Source organism: Anomaloglossus baeobatrachus, chromosome 3, assembly GCF_048569485.1.
Source record: "Anomaloglossus baeobatrachus isolate aAnoBae1 chromosome 3, aAnoBae1.hap1, whole genome shotgun sequence".
NCBI lineage: Eukaryota > Metazoa > Chordata > Amphibia > Anura > Aromobatidae > Anomaloglossus > Anomaloglossus baeobatrachus.
Window position 1 is genome coordinate 363371057 of NC_134355.1, and position 19405 is coordinate 363390461.

The window sequence follows — 19405 nt, forward strand, 5'->3', positions numbered from 1 at the left end:
CTGCGTCATTTAAATGGCTACGTTCCTATCGCGCCAGAATCGCCAATTCTCAATTGCCACATGTCGTCATTGAGAAAAACAACGGAGACACAATTGAAGCTTCATATCTCAAAATATCAATGAAAAACAACAGCTCAAAAAATAAGTCCTCTCATAGTTGACGGTGCGGGGGGAGAAAAAGTTACTGGTGTCTGGCTGTTGGAAGGCGAGTGAAATGCGACAGTGCCAAAAACGCTAACTCTATGAGCATTGCAACCTTATCGGTAGGTTTAGTTTTTCAATTTATAGATAATATATAACATGGGTAGACAAATATTTTATGGTATAGTAAGGGAAATATTTATCATCTTTAACCCCTAAAGCACTATAAAATGACCATACTATTTAAAATATGGTCTGTGCCAAGAAGCTACTGACAGAATGTCAAATGGCATGCAGTAAATTACAGGCAGTCGGAAGCAGGTGTGTCTACTCGCCGAATGTTTAATACGCACACTTCATTGTAGGAGCGTCCCTGTGAGATTTGGAGAACCTGGTTATTTCAGAAATGTCCTCACAATGGGAATGGTTTGCTGGATCATGAATACTTATCCTCTTGGCTTAGCAAAAGGTGAACTGAAGCTGAGTTTCTATTTTTCAAACAGAAAACTATCCTCTTTTATATTCTGTTTTCTATTGGGGGATATTGATATTTTTGTTTGATACAAAGCTCTGTGAGAGAATTGGAGCTGTCTTCAGGCCATCTTACTTTTCTGGTCTTCAGAGAGTTTGTGTTGAAAATCCAGTATGAGAAAATACTAAATCCAGAGATTATTAAACTTGGGGAAATGTAAACTATCTAGTTACAGAACCTATTGAAGTATCATGTGGATGTCCTTTGGCAGTTAATTTATTTTTTATTGATCCATTTTCTCCAAGACATCTTTCCTTCCCACCTGTCCTGACGACAATCTGCATAAAAGCATTTTATTATATCCCATTACTTAAAGGAGTTGCCCGACATAAACTCCAAAAAAATGCTTAAACTAATCCGTTCTGTATGGTCGTATAAAACACCCCTACATTATTTTTTTGGGTTTTTTTAACTTTTGTTCCTCTTGAATTATCCCTTTATTCTCTGCAGACACGTTGTTTACATTCAGCTCAACCAAACATGACATCTTCCTGTGCCAAAGCTCAGTCAGAGCTGGCACCGCCCGACCTCAGTGTCCAGCCCCGCCCCCTGTACACACATTCCTTGTCAGTGTTCTGCCCCAGCCCCTGATAGATAAATGAACACTATGTAATGAAGACTATATGTAGCCCCTAATGTGAGTCTATAGGATATATATACATACACACATATACTCACACACACCTGGAGTTATATATATAATCCCCCCTTTGTCTCTCACCCGTGCACTGTATTCTCTCCCCCTGCACTCTCTTCTCTGCCACCCCCGCGCTCTCTCACCCATGCACTGTCCTCTCCACCTGCACGGTCTTCTCTGCCCCCCCCTCTCCCCGCTCTGTCTCTCACCCGTGCACAGTCTTCTCTCACCCGTGCCCTGTTCTCTGTCCCCCCTCTCTCACCCATGCTTTATCTTTTCCTCCGTGCTGTGATGAATCCAGCCTGTTTACAGCTGGGTGATGCAGAGCTCGTTCCTGTTGGTCGCTGGTGTCAGGTGACGTCCCTGCTCTCTTCTTCTGGCTGCATTCATCACAAGGTGAGGAGAGAGACAGTGCACTTGGGAGGGGGGACACAGTTACCCGGGCCCCATACATCACAATGAGCTGTGGCAAATAGCACTGACGGTGTCCTAGACAGAGAGGGCCCCCTGCTTGTCCTGGACCCGGGCACATACAGGCACAGATAGCAGCGCACAGGGGGTGGGGGAGAGTACAGAATGTGGGGAGGGGGCAGGGAAGGATGAGAGGGGCGGGGGCTCATCGCACTCTGCCTGGTCAGCTGCAGGGCAGCAACATGATGTCGGCTGTGATGCCCATCAACAAGGTCCAGCCACTGTTGACGTATCATCACAGGAAGCAGCAAAATCACGGCAGCAGCGGTCACATGTCCACTCTGAGCCGGGGAGAGGGGCTGACAGCAAGGCAGGTAGGTAGTTACTATCTACTTACCTGCCCCAATATAGCCCAATAGTGAAATAACAAAAAGTAAGTATAATAAGCCGGATAACCCCTTTTAATGGTATGTGAGCTAGAAGCAATTGCATTAGTGTATTGTCTGAGTTCTTAGGGCTTTTTAATAACTAAAGACATGTTTTGTGGCTCTCACCTTAAGGGTATGTTAACACCATCTTATTTTTGCCCCAAGTGAATCTGACCGCACACAACCCAATGTTATTCAATAGACGTGGCAGATAAGTGGGATTTATTTTTTTTACTGACCGAGTCTGTGTGTAAATTGTAAGCATGCACTAGTTTCTGATGAGCCTTGCCCATTCAAGTCTATGGGTGCTCAAAAATGTGGATAACATACAGAGCCACTGTTTAGCATCCATTTTTTTTTCTTACATATACAGTACATTACGATTCTTAAAGATGGGAAACTATAAAGGGTCTTGTAAATTATTAAAAGGAATTTGTCATCAAGTGTTTGCTGGAATTGGGGTCCCTGTCTCTACATTATGATGCTCTCAGATGAGGGAGCATTGTGTCAGTTTACTGGGTGCAGCAGTTGGGACAGAGTTCATAGATATAGCAAAGCTCTGAAAGTTAACCACGCCCACAGTCCCGATAAGCAGTTTTCTGTGTACATTGTATATTGATAGTAAGCTGCCAATCAGTGCTATGGGTGTGGTTGGACCAGGAGCTACACGTGCAGCTAGTCCAGCAGTGATGTTCCCCTGCTGATAAATACATTCATTGTATTGAAACAACAACACACAGCCTTATAAGTGACACATCGCTAAAATCCGTGCTGCCCTCAGATTAAATAACAGAAACCTGCTGACGGATTCCATTTAAAAGCTACTATTCATTGCACATTTTAGTGGCATGCGTTTTTTACGGACATATTGCCATTATGTAGCTTAGGACACAGTAAATAATTGTAAATGATTAATAACTGCTGAGAAAAAAATGGATTACATACGCACAAGACAAGCATGTCAAGTGAGAAAAAAAGCGTCCTACTTTTCTGGATGAAAATCAGACTGTTTTTTTTTCCTTTTATACTCGAGTATAACCGTACTCTAAAGGGGAAAATTGTCCCAATGTTCTGGGTGAAAATCTGACCATTTATATTGTGTGAACATAGCCTAAGCGTGATGAATGCATATGCCATCGAAAACAGACTAACGACAAAGAGATAAGATGCCAAATATACAAGAAACAGCTGTCAATTAGAGAAGAGCAATTTGTTCCCCTGATTTGTGTTTTGCCAATTTGCACTTTGATTCACATTTCAGTACACATTAGGATGCATTTGGAGCAATCACCAGTGAAATTTTACTTGAAGAAACCCAGAGCGAATATAAAAATGTAACATATGACTGGTTTCTATGACTTGAGCATTTTTAGATCCCAGCTACTGGTACAAAAAGCTGAAGCACATTTTTATTTTACTAGTTTCCAATGTTTTGTAATGTACAGCAATAGTGCAATAAACCAAAAAAAATGAAGGCTCACATTACCACACCCCCCAAAACTCTAGGGCAGGTCTGTAAGAGACAATCGATAGAGGCAGTGCCGTAAGCCTGCTGAGGAAGAGGTGGTGACCCCATGCTCAGCCCTAGGGCTCACATTACCACACACCAAAACCCCAGGGCACGTCTGTAAGAGACAATCGGTAGAGGCAGTGCCGTAAGCCTGCTGAAGAGGTGGTGACCACATGCTCAGCCCTAGGGCTCACATTACCACACACCAAAACCCCAGGGCAGGTCTGTAAGGCTGCTTTCTTCACACATCAGTTTTTTGGCATCAGGCACGATCTGGCGAAAAAACTGATGCAACGGATACGGCGAAAAAACGGATCAGTTGCGTCATTTTTTTTTATCTGTTCCTTCAGTTTTTTGACAGATCCGGTGTGATTCTGAGCATACTCAGTTAAAAAAAACAGATCCGGCAGCCAGATCTGTTTTTTGCCGCATTACGCCGGATCCGGCTTCCATAGGCTTCCATTATCAACACGCCGTATGGCTCTGGATCCGGCGCGATCCGTTTTTTTTGCCGGACACAAAAACGTTCACTTCAACGTTTCATCCGGCCGCCGGACAAGTAAATTTTGCCGGATCCGGCAAAAAACGGATGAAACGCAATGCCATCCGGCACAATTCGGCTCTAATGAAAGTCTATGGGGGATAAAACGGATCTGGCGGCAACAGACGCCCGATCCGTTTTTTCGTGTTTTTGCCGGATTGTGCCTGATGGCAAAAAACTGATGTGTGAAAGCAGCCTTAGAGACAATCGGTAGAGGCCGTGCCGTAAGCCTGCTGAGGAAGAGGTGGTGACCACATGCTCAGCCCTAGGGCTCACGAATATTAGTTCCTAAATGGGACTAGTGCAATGTTTGAAAATCTAATCTCAGCATGCTGTGTTTGGCAACATGTTTAGGATCACGCGCACCCATACAAGTCTATAAGTGCATGTGAAGCAACATATTGCACTCAGAAATCATACATGTACAGTCCGATATACGCAAAGACAGGCAATAGAGGAGATGAAGAGAATAATCTCTCAATCTTCTCCATACCTTTAGGCTAAGACCGCACTTTGCTTTTTACCTGCTTTTTTAACTGCAGCGTTGAATGCCAAAATGGATGTGTTCTGCTTTTCAAGCATAGTCTATGGGAATTTGGGTTTCTCGTCCGCACTATGCAGTTCAAACTGCAGCCTTTTTGTGGCAGAAATTTGGGCAAAAACTCAGCTTTGCAGTGCAAAACCCAAATGGCAAAAACAATTGACTATATTGATTATCATTACTTTTGGATCGCCCCTCGTATATATAGATACAATATATAGAGACTGCTTAAAATAAGGCTGACTGTAATGTCATATTGTCTAAAACAGTCACAGCGAGATCAAAAAGATAAAGTAAGAAATCCATATATGCATCAGCTCTCTTCATGACACTTCATTTTTTTTGTAGATGTCTATACCCTACTTAACACTAGTGATGATATTTCTGTTATTAGAAATGACCTTACGTCTGTACTGTCTGCTGTTGATGTCTTTAACCATTGTCAACTATTTCTTTTGACCCTTTATAAAACCGTTAAAAATAAAACGAAAAAAAGATAAACTAGAGCGGAACACTGTGTTACCAAATACTAATTCTACCAAACGGGGTACATGCTTTCTGTGACTCATTTTTAATTGGTTGTTATATCAAGTTTCTTATTTTAATACCTGTCATTATTTATTTGTTTTATTTTTTGTTACACCTTCATTAATGGAAATATGTTTTTATGAGCTTTCATCTTTATTCCTTTTCTTCCAAGAGCCATACATTTTTTTTATTGATCTATTAATATCACAGAGACAACCCGGGAGATCGCACAGATATCCCACCACTGCCACCAGTTTGTCATGGAGCAGCCCAAAAGCTCACGCAGTCACAGTTTGTCACGAGCATCACTCCACTGCCTCTAGGACACTTACACAATTAAATGACGAGAACGGCTGTGTCCACTACTAGACCAGTTATTGGGGTAACTCAGTGAGTGTATCATATATACACCTCTGATTCCAGATTATGAAATTATAATTTTATATACACCATACACACCACACACATCGGTATGGTCACTGTCAAGTTCACAATAACAAAAGAAACTGTAAGGCTATGTGCGCACTAGGCATTTTTAGCGGTGTTTTTGCGTGTTTTTCGGGTGCGTTTTTGTTCAGAAAACTGCATGACTTTGCTTCACCAGCAAGGTCTGAGTTTTCATTTTTGCTGTCTGTACACAGCGGGGTTTTTTTTAGCTGCATTTTTGTGGTGCCCACAAAACCGCAGCATGTCAATTATTCCTGCGTTTTTCACCCATTGAGTTCAATGAGATGTTCAAAAACGCAATGAAAAACGCAAACTGCAAATATAGCTGTGTTTCTATTACTAAAAAACGCAGCTATAAACGCATGGGGTGGGTAGTACAGTCACGTGTACAAGAAGGAGGGTTCCTTGTGTTGGTAAGCACAGAAGAGTGAATCCTCTTGGTACCGCCACCCCTGCTTCCACCTCCCATCCGGCGCCATGTCCGGACGAGAAGTGGAAGCAGCTGCGAAATCAAAAGTGAACCGTAGAAAACAAAATATACTCACCTGTCTGCAGACTCCCGGGACACGTCCGATGGCTGCAGGACCTGCCGGTGATCAGCTGATGAGGTCACCTTACTGCATCAACTGATCATACAAGTCCAGCGGTGAGGCCGGCTTTTTACCGCCCGGCCTGTTTAAACTATCAGCTGATGCTGTCAGGTGACCGCATCAGCTGATTACCGCCGGGTCCTGGAGCGATCAGACGGGAGTATGCACAGAAGTGTGTTTTTATTTTTTCTACTGATGCCGATTCCTACTCCACACTGATGAGGGGCAAATACCCCGAAACGGCTGTCTGTGGATGGATACCATGTTTGGCATAGGTGGTCTCCTTGACTGGAGACTGCCCTTCCCGTGGTTGTTCCTTCCCGGTGAAAGACCTGGCTAGTAACCTGCCAGCGTTGAGAAACATGTGATGGTGTCTCCGCAGGCCTTCTTGCTTTAAATATTTCCCAGGGGGCATTGCTCTAGAATCACTGCGTTGAGAAACACGTGATGGTGTCTCCGCAGTGGTGGATGTTGATCTCCCTAAGGTCAACCATCCTTGCTCACATAGTCTTTTACTAGGCAATGCTCCCACTAGCCAGATTCCTACTCCACACTGATGAGGGGCAAATACCCCGAAACGGCTGTCTGTGGATGGATACCATGTTTGGCATAGGTGGTCTCCTTGACTGGAGACTGCCCTTCCCGTGGTTGTTCCTTCCCGGTGAAAGACCTGGCTAGTAACCTGCCAGCGTTGAGAAACATGTGATGGTGTCTCCGCAGGCCTTCTTGCTTTAAATATTTCCCAGGGGGCATTGCTCTAGAATCACTGCGTTGAGAAACATGTGATGGTGTCTCCGCAGTGGTGGATGTTGATCTCCCTAAGGTCAACCATCCTTGCTCACATAATCAGAAAAGTAGACAGTGTTTATAAAAATATTAAAAAAATACAGTTACTGAAAAATAAAAGGATAGACAAAAGAAAAGTACTTGACCTCTGGTCACAGAGGTGGCACAATTTTCTTTTTGGAGGGAACCTCTCAGATTAGAAAATATGGAATGATCCTAAACTTAACTGCATTGAACAAGATGTCAACTCAGGTATGTATGTTTTAAAGGACGGTCACTCCCACATTCCTGCCCTTGGTGACCTCAGATGGTGCTAGTCATAGGATGTGGCTCTAGTCTGTTGAAAATTATGAGAGAGACAACTATCAAGATATTTTCGCTCCTGGAAGTCTCAGGAAGATATCATTTTCATGTTTCCTATCATGATTTTACTTTTCTATAGATAGGAAATATGTGTATTGTCAGCCATCTGCCCAAAATTTTTAAACTCATGCTCAGGGTGCACAATTATGTAATAGCATGCAAGTTATTCCCTATGGGATCATGATGCTGAAAATGTGTGTACCACATGAACCCAAATATTCATAACTGTAAGCTGGCTCCCAAGGTTGCCATCCTTTGAAATTCAGCAGAGCTGATTCTAGAAATGACAAAAGTGTCAATCTCAACAACTGTATATGCAGAACCCAGGTTTTTCGCCTGAATACAGCATATTGTACCATTCCAACTGTCCACATCAGGTGGTCCTATTTTAATGAAGGCTGAACAGGGGTTTTAGATATAGTGTTAGGTTGCAAACTTTTGGTTCATTTCCAAATTATAATGACGCCATGTTTTAATAGATTGATCCTCTCATACTATTATATTATGTCAAACAACAATTGCCACCTGAGAGCTTGTTTTTTGCTGGACGAGTTGTAGTTTTGAATTACACCATTCAATTCACCATGTAATGAACTGAAAGACATGAAAAATGCAAACTGTTGAACAGTTATGAAAAAAATGCAATTCTGCAATTAATTGCCTTTTGGTTTTTGTTTTTCCGACATTCTTTATGTGGTAAAAAAAAAAAACTCGACAATGTGATTCTTTAGGTAAGTTCGAGTACGTTGATACCACAGTTTTTATTTATTTTATTTTTTTTTATCTGTATAGATAAATATCTGTACCTAGATAAATAGAGATTTGCACACACACAACGGGTGAAATCCGTATTGAACATGTCACCAATATTCTAAGTACATATATTTCTAAAGGTGCTATTGACATGAATTTTTCACTTAGATGTCTGTAACAACTAATGATGAGCGAGCACTACCATTCTCGTGTGCTCTATGCTTGTAACAAGCAGTTTGGTGCTTGGATCGGTGCACTCAAGTATACGAGTATAATGGAAGTCAATTGGGGAGCTCGAGCATTTTTCTGGGAAAGTTTCCTGGAAAATGCTTGTTACCCACTGATTATTATATCAGCATTATACTCTGGTACTTAAGTTGTTTCTATCGAGGCATCAACTGCTCGTTACAAGTAGCGAGCACCCGAGCATAGTAGTGCTTGCTCATCACTTGTAACAACCCATCTAATCGACACAGGCAAATAATTCAAACCATAGATATGGATAAATTTAGTTGTGTAATAATGAGAAATGACACAGGGAAAAAGCATTGAACACACTTATTGAAATGTGTTTAACACTTTGTACAAAACTCTTTGTTGGTGATGACAGCTTCAAGACCTTCTGTATTGAGAAACTAGTCACGTGCATTACTCAGGTGTGATTTTGACCATTCTGCCACACAAACACTCTTCAAATTCTGAAGGTCCCGTGCACTCCTTCTATGAATTCTGAGCTCTAGTTCCTTGCATGAATTTTATATTTGTTTCTGATCAGGTGATTGGCTGGGCCATTCTAGTAACTTTATTTTCTATCTTTGAAACCAATTGAGAGATTCCTTGGCTTTGTGTTTGGGATCATTGTCTTGATGACATGTCAACCCTCATTTCTTATTCATCGTCTTAGTAGATGGCAGCACATTTTTATCAAGAATGTCTCGGTCCATTTTCACTTTCATCCTTCCTATGAAGTTTGCCAGTGCCGTATGCTGAAAAACAGCCCCACCTCATGATCTTCACCTCCAAACATATTGGAGTGTAAAAGAAAAGAATAGTTTCTCCTCTAAAATGTTGCTTTAACCTCAAGTTTTTCACTTTTTCAAGGGATAGAACACAGTCAAGATAATGCGCTTAGTTGGTGGTTGCAGCCTATAGCTGTCTGTTTTATCTGTGCTGGGTATCAATATACAGGGGACGCTACATCCTTTTTTTCCCAATTGTTTATTTTTACACTCCACAATCAACCACAGACGCCAGCAGTCTGACTGCTACCAATCAAAGTCGCTGTCACAGAGCCTGAGTGGGGTCAGCAGAGAATATACATGAGATGAGGGTTAATGAGCGGACCTGGAAGCAGTGATAGCCACTCGGTAGACTCTTAAGTATAAATCTGCTAATTTATCGCCCCCTAGCCCTTTCTACCACCATTTTACAGCAACATGTTCAGATCCCCTAAAGGTGGCTTTACACGCTACGAGATCGCTAAAGCGATCTCATTGGGGTCACGTGATTAGTGACGCACATCCGACCGTTTTAGCAATGTCGTTGTGTGTGACACCTATGAGCGATTTTGAATCGTCACAAAAACATTCAAAATCGCTCATCAGTGACATGCCCCCCTCTTCCCAATTATCGTTGCTGCTGCAGTAACGATGTTGTTTGTCGTTCCTGCGGCAGCACACATCGCTGTGTGTGATGCCGCTGGAATGACAAACATCTCCTTACCTGCGTCCACCGGAAAAGGAGGAAGGAAGGAGGTGGGCGGCATGTTCCGGCCGCTCATCTCATCCCCTCCTTTTCTATTGGGCGGCAGTTCAGTGACGCTGCTGTGACGTCGCTGTGACGCTGAACGAATTACCCCCTTAGGAAAGAGGCGGTTCGCCGGTCACAGCGAAGTCGCAGACCAGGTATGTGCGTGTGACGCTGCCGTAGCGATAATTTTCGCTACGGCAGTGATCACCACATATCGTTACAACGACGGGGGCGGGTGCTATCGCGCTTGACATCGTAGCGTGTAAAGCGGGCTATAGACTTATATGGAGTTCGGCATCCGGGCAGATGTTCGGATTCAAGTCCAGTCCTGAACCAGACTTTTTTTTTTTTTTCTGCAGGTTCACCCATCTCTAATAATAAGTTCTTTCTTAGGGTATGTGCGCACGTGTGTGTATTGCATGCAGTTACGCTGCGTTCTGCACCGCAGCGTAACTGCATGCGTCCTGCGTCCCCTGCACAGTCTATGGAGATTGTGCAGGAGCCGTGCGCACGTGGCATATTAGAACGCAGCGATTCGGCTGCTGCCCGAATCGCTGCGTTCTAAGAAGTGACATGTCACTTCTTCCGTGCGGTTTGCATGCTGTCTATAGGCAGAGGCAGCATGCAGAGCGCACGTTCTCTGCCAGCACCATGCGCTTCAGAACGGAGCTTTTCAGCTGCGCTCTGAAGCGCACCTTTTAGGTGCGGTGCAGCGCGCACACGTGCGCACATAGCCTTATATGGTTCCTTGGTAATCAGATGTCTTTTTTTATAGACAATTGAACCAGCTGATATTATTTGTCACTAAGTGGCAGGATTTCTTTCTAATTACTGATAGATTTCAGGTGGTAAAATAACTTTCCATTGCCTTTTGCTTTCTGCATGTGCTCAATACTTTTCTTTCTCATTACACTTCTCATTATTACACCTAATTTATGGACATCTATGGTTGGACTTAGCCTGTGTGAATTGGATGGGTTGTTACTGACAACTGGTGAGAAATTCGGGAATATAATTATTTTGAAAATTGGAGACGTGCTCAATGCTTATTTCACCTGATATATATAATATAATATACTGGCAATTGAGGCTTTTTTAGACAGTACTTTTTGTACTTCCAGCAAGAGTTTTCAGCAAGGCTCCATAGAGACAAAATTACAATGACAGATAAAACCTCTGTGCACAGCTGATAACAAGGGGTCACCATTCACAATAGGCGATGTCACACCTGACCTACCTCACTCTCCTTCTCTTTATCATGACCTTTGCACACCTGAGTATTAGATACCTCAATACAAAAGATAGTGTCGAGCTATATGCTTTTCTTTTTCTCGAGGTGACTCTGGACAACCCCTTCTTAAATGTTTGCGTACTCTACGGAGTTAGGTAAATGCTTTGATAGTATTGTTCCATTTCAGAGTCCTGCTAGTCACACTTTTAGATCACCCACCAGAAAGGGGTCATCTTACAAACAGTCGCCTACTGTTATTCTACATGCTTCCTTATAACTACTCTGGTGTTACATGATTTACCACACACATTTAGGCTGGTTTCTCATTAGCGTTTTTTTGCCTGTAGGCAAAAAAACGCAAAACGCATATGACCGGATCCTGTGCATTGAATGTGCAACGCATGCAACTGCAATTGTTATTTTACCGGATCCTTCTACTTCTTATGGCTGCTGCAATGGATGCAGCGGGACACAGAATTTATCGGCCGGCACTGGAGTCAGCTGAACTCTTGATCTCACAGCCCACACACGCTGCGATGGATGCAGGTTAACAGCAGTCACTGCCTGCTGCTGATCATGTGTGACTGTGTGCAGGCTGTGTGGTCAGGAGTTCAGCTGAGTTCAGATCAGCTGACTCCAGTGTCAGCCAATTATTTGTTCTGTGTCCCGCTGCATCCATCGCAGCGTGTGCGGGCTGTGGAATTCAGCTGAGTTCGGCCGGCACCGGAGTCAGCTGATCTGAACACAGCTGAACTCCTGACCTCATAGCCAGCAGAACAAGTAATCAGATCAGCTGACTCCAGTGCCAGCCGATTACTTGTTCTGTGGTCCCGCTGCATCCATTGCAGAGTGTGCGGCTGTGAGGTCAACTGAGTTCAGATCAGCTGACATCAGTTCCGGCCGAACTCAGCTGACCTCACAGCCTGCACATAATGCGCTGGATGCAGGGGGACACAGAACAAGTAATCGACCGACATTGGAGTCAGCTGATCTGATTACTCGTTCTGCTGGCTGTGTGGTCAAGAGTAGGGCTAGTGAGCAGTAAAATGCTTGGGTGCTCGATGGCTGAAGCCCATGTTGATTTTTTTTTTTTTTAAATTCATTAAAAAATAAAAAAAAACCTAAACTAAAACCCCAAACACATAACTCTAACCCTAGGGTTAGGGGTAAATAAATGTGTGCGCTCCCGCTGCATTTTCTATTGCTAAGGGTAACCCAAGCAGCTACTGGCTGCAAACCCCAACTGCTTGGTGTTACCTTCACTGGCAATCGAGAATCCAGGTAAGCCTTTTTTTTAACATTTTTGCCCAAAAACTGAAAAAAAAAAAAAAAAAAAGACGTGGGCTTCGCCATATTTTTGTATGCTAGCCAGGTACAGCAGGCAGGTACGGGCTGCCCCAAACCCCCAGCTGCCTATTGGTACCCGGCTGGGAAACAAACATATAGGTAAGCCCTTTTTTTATTATTTCATGAATTTCATGAAATAATTTAAAAAAAAAAAAAAAAAAAAACACGATGTGGGCTTTGTCCAATTTTTGTGTTCAGCCAGGTACAACTAGGCAGCTGGGGATTTGAATCCGCAGAACAGGGTGGCCCAAGCTTTCTGGGCCCCCCCACTGCTAATTGCAGTCCACAGCCACGCCAGAAAATGGCACTTTCATAGAAGCGCCATCTTCTGGCGCTGTATCCGACTCTTCCAGTGACCCTGGTGCTGGATGGCACGCAGGGTAATAAGGGCTTAATACCAACTATGTTTTACCACCTGATATAAAGCCCGAGATTCTTAATGTCAGGCCAAGTTTGACCCGGCCATTAAGAATCTGCAATAAAGGGTTAAAAAAGACATCACACAGAAAAAAAATATTTTATTAGAAAGAAATACACAGACACACTTAGGGCCTCCATTTTTATTACTCCCTCTCACCCGTCCACAATCCTTTTTTTATGTATTCTTTCTTCTGTCTTTTTTCTTCAACTGATGCAGCTCCACTATATCAGAAAGCACAGGGGAGGAAGAACTACCGTATTTATCGTTTTATAAGGCACACCGGATTTTAAGATGCACCCCAAATTTAGAACTAAAAAAAGGTAAAACAAAAAAAATGGGGTCCATCTTATAATCTGGTATTGTCTTACCGGAGGGGGGCAGTGGTGGTGAAGCGGGGTCACAGGAGGCAGAGGTGGTGCTGGCAGCCTCGGCGGGTTAGTAGCGTCAGCCGCAGCGGGTCTGTGGTGGCAGTGGCGGCAGGCGCGGCGGCGTCCGTGGTGGGAGCCACAGCGGGTCCGTGGCGGCGGGTGATGGAGCAGGCCGGTCAAGTAAGTGTCTCAGTGTGTCCGTGGTCCCGCTTCAAATGATGGCGCCTGGAGCGGCGCATGCGCAGATGGAGCGCTCATCCAATGGCTCCATCTGCGCACGCGCTGATTCCCGTCGCCATCATTTTAAACTGGGACCGCCGACACACTGGGACACCTGCCGCACAGCCGCCCATCCGAAGCAAACACGCACAGAGTGACAGCGAGTAGGCCGCCTGCACGCACAGAGAGGCAGGCGGCACCGTCAGGCACCCGGCTGCCCGCACGCACGTACAGAGAGAAAAAACAAGAAAGAACAGTACTGTACAACGACTCAATTGCAAAAACACTTCAATTTTATTTATATAGGAAAAAGTTTTTTCATACAAATAGCAAAAAGCGATAAAAAGTAGAGACAGATGGTTTGTGCCACCAGGTGGCGCTCTCACCACAACATACGGTAGGCAAAAGTACATGTGCAAAGATAACATTAGCGTGTACACAGCCTAGGGCTCACCTATAAAAAAGTGGCCCATGGTAGGGTACATTACAAAGGTAAAGATGCAAAGAACCGCTGATCCAAGATACCAAAGAATCAATATGCCTAGTGGCTAAAAATATATCCCTCGATCAGCAGTTGTACTATTACCGTACCTGGAGATGTGGTGGGAACCCTGAACCCCGACCTATAGGTTTCGTTAATAGTTCTTCTTCCGGGGGTCCCGCAGCTGCTTTACTACGCACTTATTTTATGTTACCTTATTGCTCAATTTTTATTCTATAGTGTATACAGGCTGATAAGCGTTTTTGGTCTTTTTTTCCTAAATAGTGAAGACTTAAAGGAGTGGTGCCCCAAATGAAAAAAAATATATTCTCCTCCTGGATTGGTGCCATACGAGAAATTTCAACACTTTGTCTAGTGCTAGTTATGTGACATTAAGGCATGTGTCCGCTGTAAAGAATTTGTAGCATCTGATGGGCATCAGCCTTAACGTTTCCTTCATATAGAGCTATAAAGGCAGCCCGTCACCAGCCCCTAATATGCTGCAGTGTTCACAGTATATTACATTATATCACAAAAAGGAAGTACACCCCTCACATTTTTGTAAATATTTTATTATATTTTTTCATGGGACAACAATGAAGACATTACACTTTGATACAATGTAAGGTAGTCGGTGTTCAACTTGTATCTCAGTGTAATTTGGATATGCCCACTAAATAACTCATTCATGTCTAAACCACTGGCAACAAAAGTGAGTATACCCCTAATGAAAATGGCCAAATTGTGCCCAATAAGTCATTTTCTATCTGTGGTGTTTTGTGACCCATTTAGTTTTACAAGGTGTCAGGTGGGAATGAGGAGCAAGTGTGTTACCTTTTGGTGTTGTCACACTCTCTCTCATACTTGTCACTGGAAGTTCAACTTGGCATCTCATGGCAAAGGTTTTTTTGAGGATCTGAAACATATAATTGTTGCTTTATATAAAGATGGCCTAGGCTATAAGAAGATTGCCAACACCCTGAAACTGAGCTGCAGTACAGTGGCCAAGACCATCCAGTTAAACAAGATAGGTTCTACTCAGAACAGGCCTCTACATCTTTGACCAAAGAAGTTGGGTGCATATGCTTATTGTATCCAGAGGTTGTCTTTTCAAAGTAGACATATGAGTGCTGTCAGCATTGCTGCAGATGTTAAAGGGCTTGGTGGTCAGCCTGTCAGTGCTCAGAACATACACTGAAAATTGGTCTACATTGCTGTTGTCCCAGAAGGAAGCCTCTTCTATAGATGGTACACAAGACAGCCTGCAAACAGGTGGCTGAAGACAAGCGTACTAAAGACATGGATTACTGGAACAATGTCCTGTGGTCTGATAAGACCAAGAAAAAAATATATATTTTTTTCAGATGTTGTCAAGCATGTTACTGTATGTCGGCAACCAGGTAAAAAGTAGAAAGACTAGTATGTCATACCTACAGCCAAGCATGGTGGTGGGAGTGTCCTGGTTTGGGGCTGCATGAGTGTTGCCGGCTATGGGGAGCTACAGTTCATTGAGGGACCATGAATGCCAACATGTACTGTGACATACTCAAGCAGAGCATGATCCCCTCCCTTTGTATTCCAGCATAACGACTCCAAACACACCTCAAAGGCAACCACTGCCTGTGTTCAAGAAGCTGAGCGTAAAGGTTTTGGACTGGCCAAGCATGTTTCCAGACCTGAATCCTATTGAGCATCTGTGGAGCATCCTCAAATGGAAGGTGAAGGAGTGCAAGTTATCTAACCTCCACCAGCTCCATGATGTTGTCCTGGAAGAGTGGAAGAGGATTCCAGTGAAGCTCTAGTGAACTCCATGCCAAAGAGAGTTAAGGCAGTTCTTGAAAATAATGGTGGCTGCACAAATCTTTGCGCATAATTTGGCCATTTTCTCTTATGGGTGTACTTACTTTTCTTGCCAGACGTTTTCACATTGACTGTGTGTTGAGTTTTTTAGAGGGCACATTAAATTTACACTGTTACACAAACTATACACTGACAACTTTACATTGTATCAGTGTTATATCTTCAGTTTATCCCATGAATAGATATAATGAAATATTTCAAAAATGTTAAGGGTGCACTCACTTGTGTGACATACTGTAAGTGTCATTTGACTGCCTGAGACAAAGCTAGATTGTCGCTGGTGCAGGAGGTATGTTTTCCTTCTTTTCACTTTTTTTAAAATTTTATTTAGGCCTCATTAGCCCTAAATTTACTTTTCACTAGAAAAGACTTTGATGGGCACACTGCAATTTAATTTGAGTGTCAGTTTGTCACTTCTGTGCTGAAAAAAATTGCACTGACTGGTCAGCTAACCACGCAATGTTTTGGTGATCTAACATCCAATGTTCTGGTAGTATATTTAAAGTGAAGCTGTCAGCAGGTTTTTGCTATGTAATCTGAGGACAGCATGATATTGGGGTTAAAACACAAATTTCAGTGATGTGTCACTGATTAGGCTGTGTGCTGTTGTTTACTTACAATGAAGGTTTTATCAACAGATGCTCACTGCCAGGAATAGGTTTCACGCAGCTGCTAGAATGACTACGTCGCCACCTATGATAGGCAGCTCACTATCAATACACAATGTATATAGAAAGCTGTGGGGTTAGCGTCCCGGGTTGTGCTACATGTGGAATCAGGGTCTCTTTTTTCCTATATTATACTGCTCTCAGATGAGGCAGCAAGAACCTGCCGACAGATTCCCTTTTAGACTTTTTTTTTTTTTTTTTTTTTAAGAACTAGTAGGAAAAGCATTAAATGTTAAGCCTACATAATGGTGCCAGAAAGTTGACCTGCCAGACTAATTACAGGAGTTTTTAGATACCTTATTACAGTGCACTCGTAGAAAGGCCTCGTAATTCATCTCTCCTTTGACGAGACAGGCAAAATGGCATTTCATTGAATTGATGATGAATAACGCCAGCAGTTGTTTGTAGGTTGTATGGCAATGCATCCTAATACATAGTACTGCGTTTCAGGCATTGGAGCAATGTTCGGATTTAGCTGTTGGTGTATTCACAGTAATTGCTATTCCAATCTACCCGTAAGTGTAGCCATATGTACTCTATAACCATCTGAATGAAGTACCTTCTGGCTGAAATTAGTGTCCACATATCTCCGCTCTACCTTCTATTTGACTTTGCTCTCTTTTTCATAGGTATTTTTGTCCTTTCCTTTTGTGTAAGCACTGGGGAATTTTTCTATTGCTATAAATTTTGGATGGTCGTTGTGTAAATTGTTGATGCCGAATGAAAAGCAGACAGTTTCTTGATTGTTTTCTTTACCAGCTGCCTGCTATATTAGTTGTGTAGCTTGTACAATAAATATTAAAGTCTACTAAGCTAGCTTAAAAGCAAACGATAATTCTTGGTATATGTAATTAGATTTTTTTATATAGTGCCAAGTACTATTTGAAGATGCAAGGAATTTATTTTGAATGTCCTTTATTTTCTCCTCTAGGCTTCTAACTCAGAATGTCGGATTACTCTATGTTGGAAACTACGAACGTCCATTTTCCCAGATAAAGGTATACGGTTTTTAAATGTCCGCCTTTGTAGTTCAATATCTTATTGATATACCTTGCTGTGCAAAAGTTTTAGGCAGGTTTGGAAAAGATCCTGCAAAGTAAGAATGCTTTTAAAAATGGAAGTGTTTTATCAGTTAACGTAATAGAAAGTGAATAAGTAAAAAAGAAATCTAATTCATATCAATATTTGTTGGGACTACCCTTTGCCTTCAAAACAGCATTATTTCTTGCCCAAAATCAAGAATTTTGTAGCATTCTAGTCAGGTTGACGAATAACCAATTGAATAAGGTGATAGTGATCATCATTTTCATATGTAGGGTGAAACATAGTTATTAACTTAAGCAGGTGTTTAGAATGCCTAATCTGGGTGGGGAAACGCAAAACTGTGCTACAAAGGTGAGATTGTAGCAGACCATTTCATGTCTCAGGTCAAACACCATGGCAAGATCGAGTGCAGCAAGAAGACACAAGAAGGTAGTTATACTGCATCAGTAAGGCAAAGATTTCAAAGCAGAGATGGGTTTTAAAATATACAGTTTAAGCTTTTTGATAGAAGGACCAAGAAATGGGCAACACCGATGACCGTAAAGAACTTAGTACAGCAGATGAAGACACATCTTGCTTACTTAGAGATCAGAGAAGGTCCAGCAGTGCCAACAGTTCAGAACTGGCAGCAACCATTGGGTCCCCGCTACACCCATCTAGTGTTCAGAGAAGTGTGGCCAGAAGTGGTTTTAATGGAAAAAATGATGGCCAAAATGCCATACCTTTTAACAAGGAAACAAATCCAAGCAACTCAACTATGCATGAAAACAGGGGGAACTGGGGTCCAGAAAAATAACAGCAGGTGTTATTGACTGAAGAGTCAGACTTTGAACTATTTTGATATGAGAAGGCAATTTATTCACTAAAGGCCTGGAGAGCCGTACAATGATGAGTGTCTGCAAGCAACGTTGAAACAAATTACCTCTCTCTCCATCATCCAGTATCATTATGGTGGCTTATAATTTGTCTCCAAGTGCATTCTGCTGCAGGATAACATATAGCTAATGTCATTAAGGACTATCTTCATCATAACTAAGGGTCCTCCAAAGTGATATGGCACCCTCATGGAGCCCTAATCTCAACATCGAATATGTCTGGGATCACACAAAGAGAAGGTCTGTGGTTGATTGTCTAAGGTGGGCTCTGCACGTTGCGACATCGCAAGCCGATGCTGCGATGTCACACGCGATAGTCCCCGCCCCCGTCGCAGGTACGATATCTTGTGATAGCTGGCGTAGCGAACATTATCGCTACGCCAGCTTCACATGCACTCACCTGCCCTGCGACCGTCGCTCTGGCCGGCGACCCGCCTCCTTCCTAAGGGGGCGGGTCGTGCGGCGTCATAGCGACGTCACACGGCAGGCGGCCAATAGCGGCGGAGGGGCGGAGATGAGCAGGAAGTAAACATCCCGCCCACCTCCTTCCTTCCGCATAGCCGCCGGCGGCAGGTAAGCTGATGTTCCTCGCTCCTGCGGCGTTATACACAGCGATGTGTGCAGCCGCAGGAGCGAGGAACTACATCGTACCTGTCGCGGCAGCGTAATTATGAAAAAGTCGGAGCCTGCAACGATGATACGATAACTAGGCTTTTGCGCTCGTTAATCGTATCACCTAGCATTTACACACTACGATCTCGAAAGTGACGCCGGAAGTGCGTCACTTTCGATTTGACCCCACCGACATCGCATGTGCGATGTTGCAACGTGCAAAGCCGCCCTAAGATATTTGGAACAACCTCCCTGCTAAGTTTCTTCAAAGTAGCATCCATTCTTTTAGGTACACTTGCATGCAGTTTTTGAAGATAAAAGG

At 43.2% G+C, this 19405-nt stretch overlaps 1 protein-coding gene across 2 annotated transcripts in view; it reads left to right on the forward strand.

The window, feature by feature from the left end:
* RNGTT (RNA guanylyltransferase and 5'-phosphatase) overlaps positions 1–19405 on the forward strand; it is a 668054-nt gene that overhangs the window by 605194 nt on the left and 43455 nt on the right. For both annotated transcript variants that reach the window (XM_075338411.1, XM_075338412.1), the window contains exon 14: positions 17484–17550. In XM_075338411.1, coding sequence (XP_075194526.1) covers positions 17484–17550 — 67 coding nt within the window. The remainder of the gene's footprint in view (positions 1–17483; positions 17551–19405) is intronic.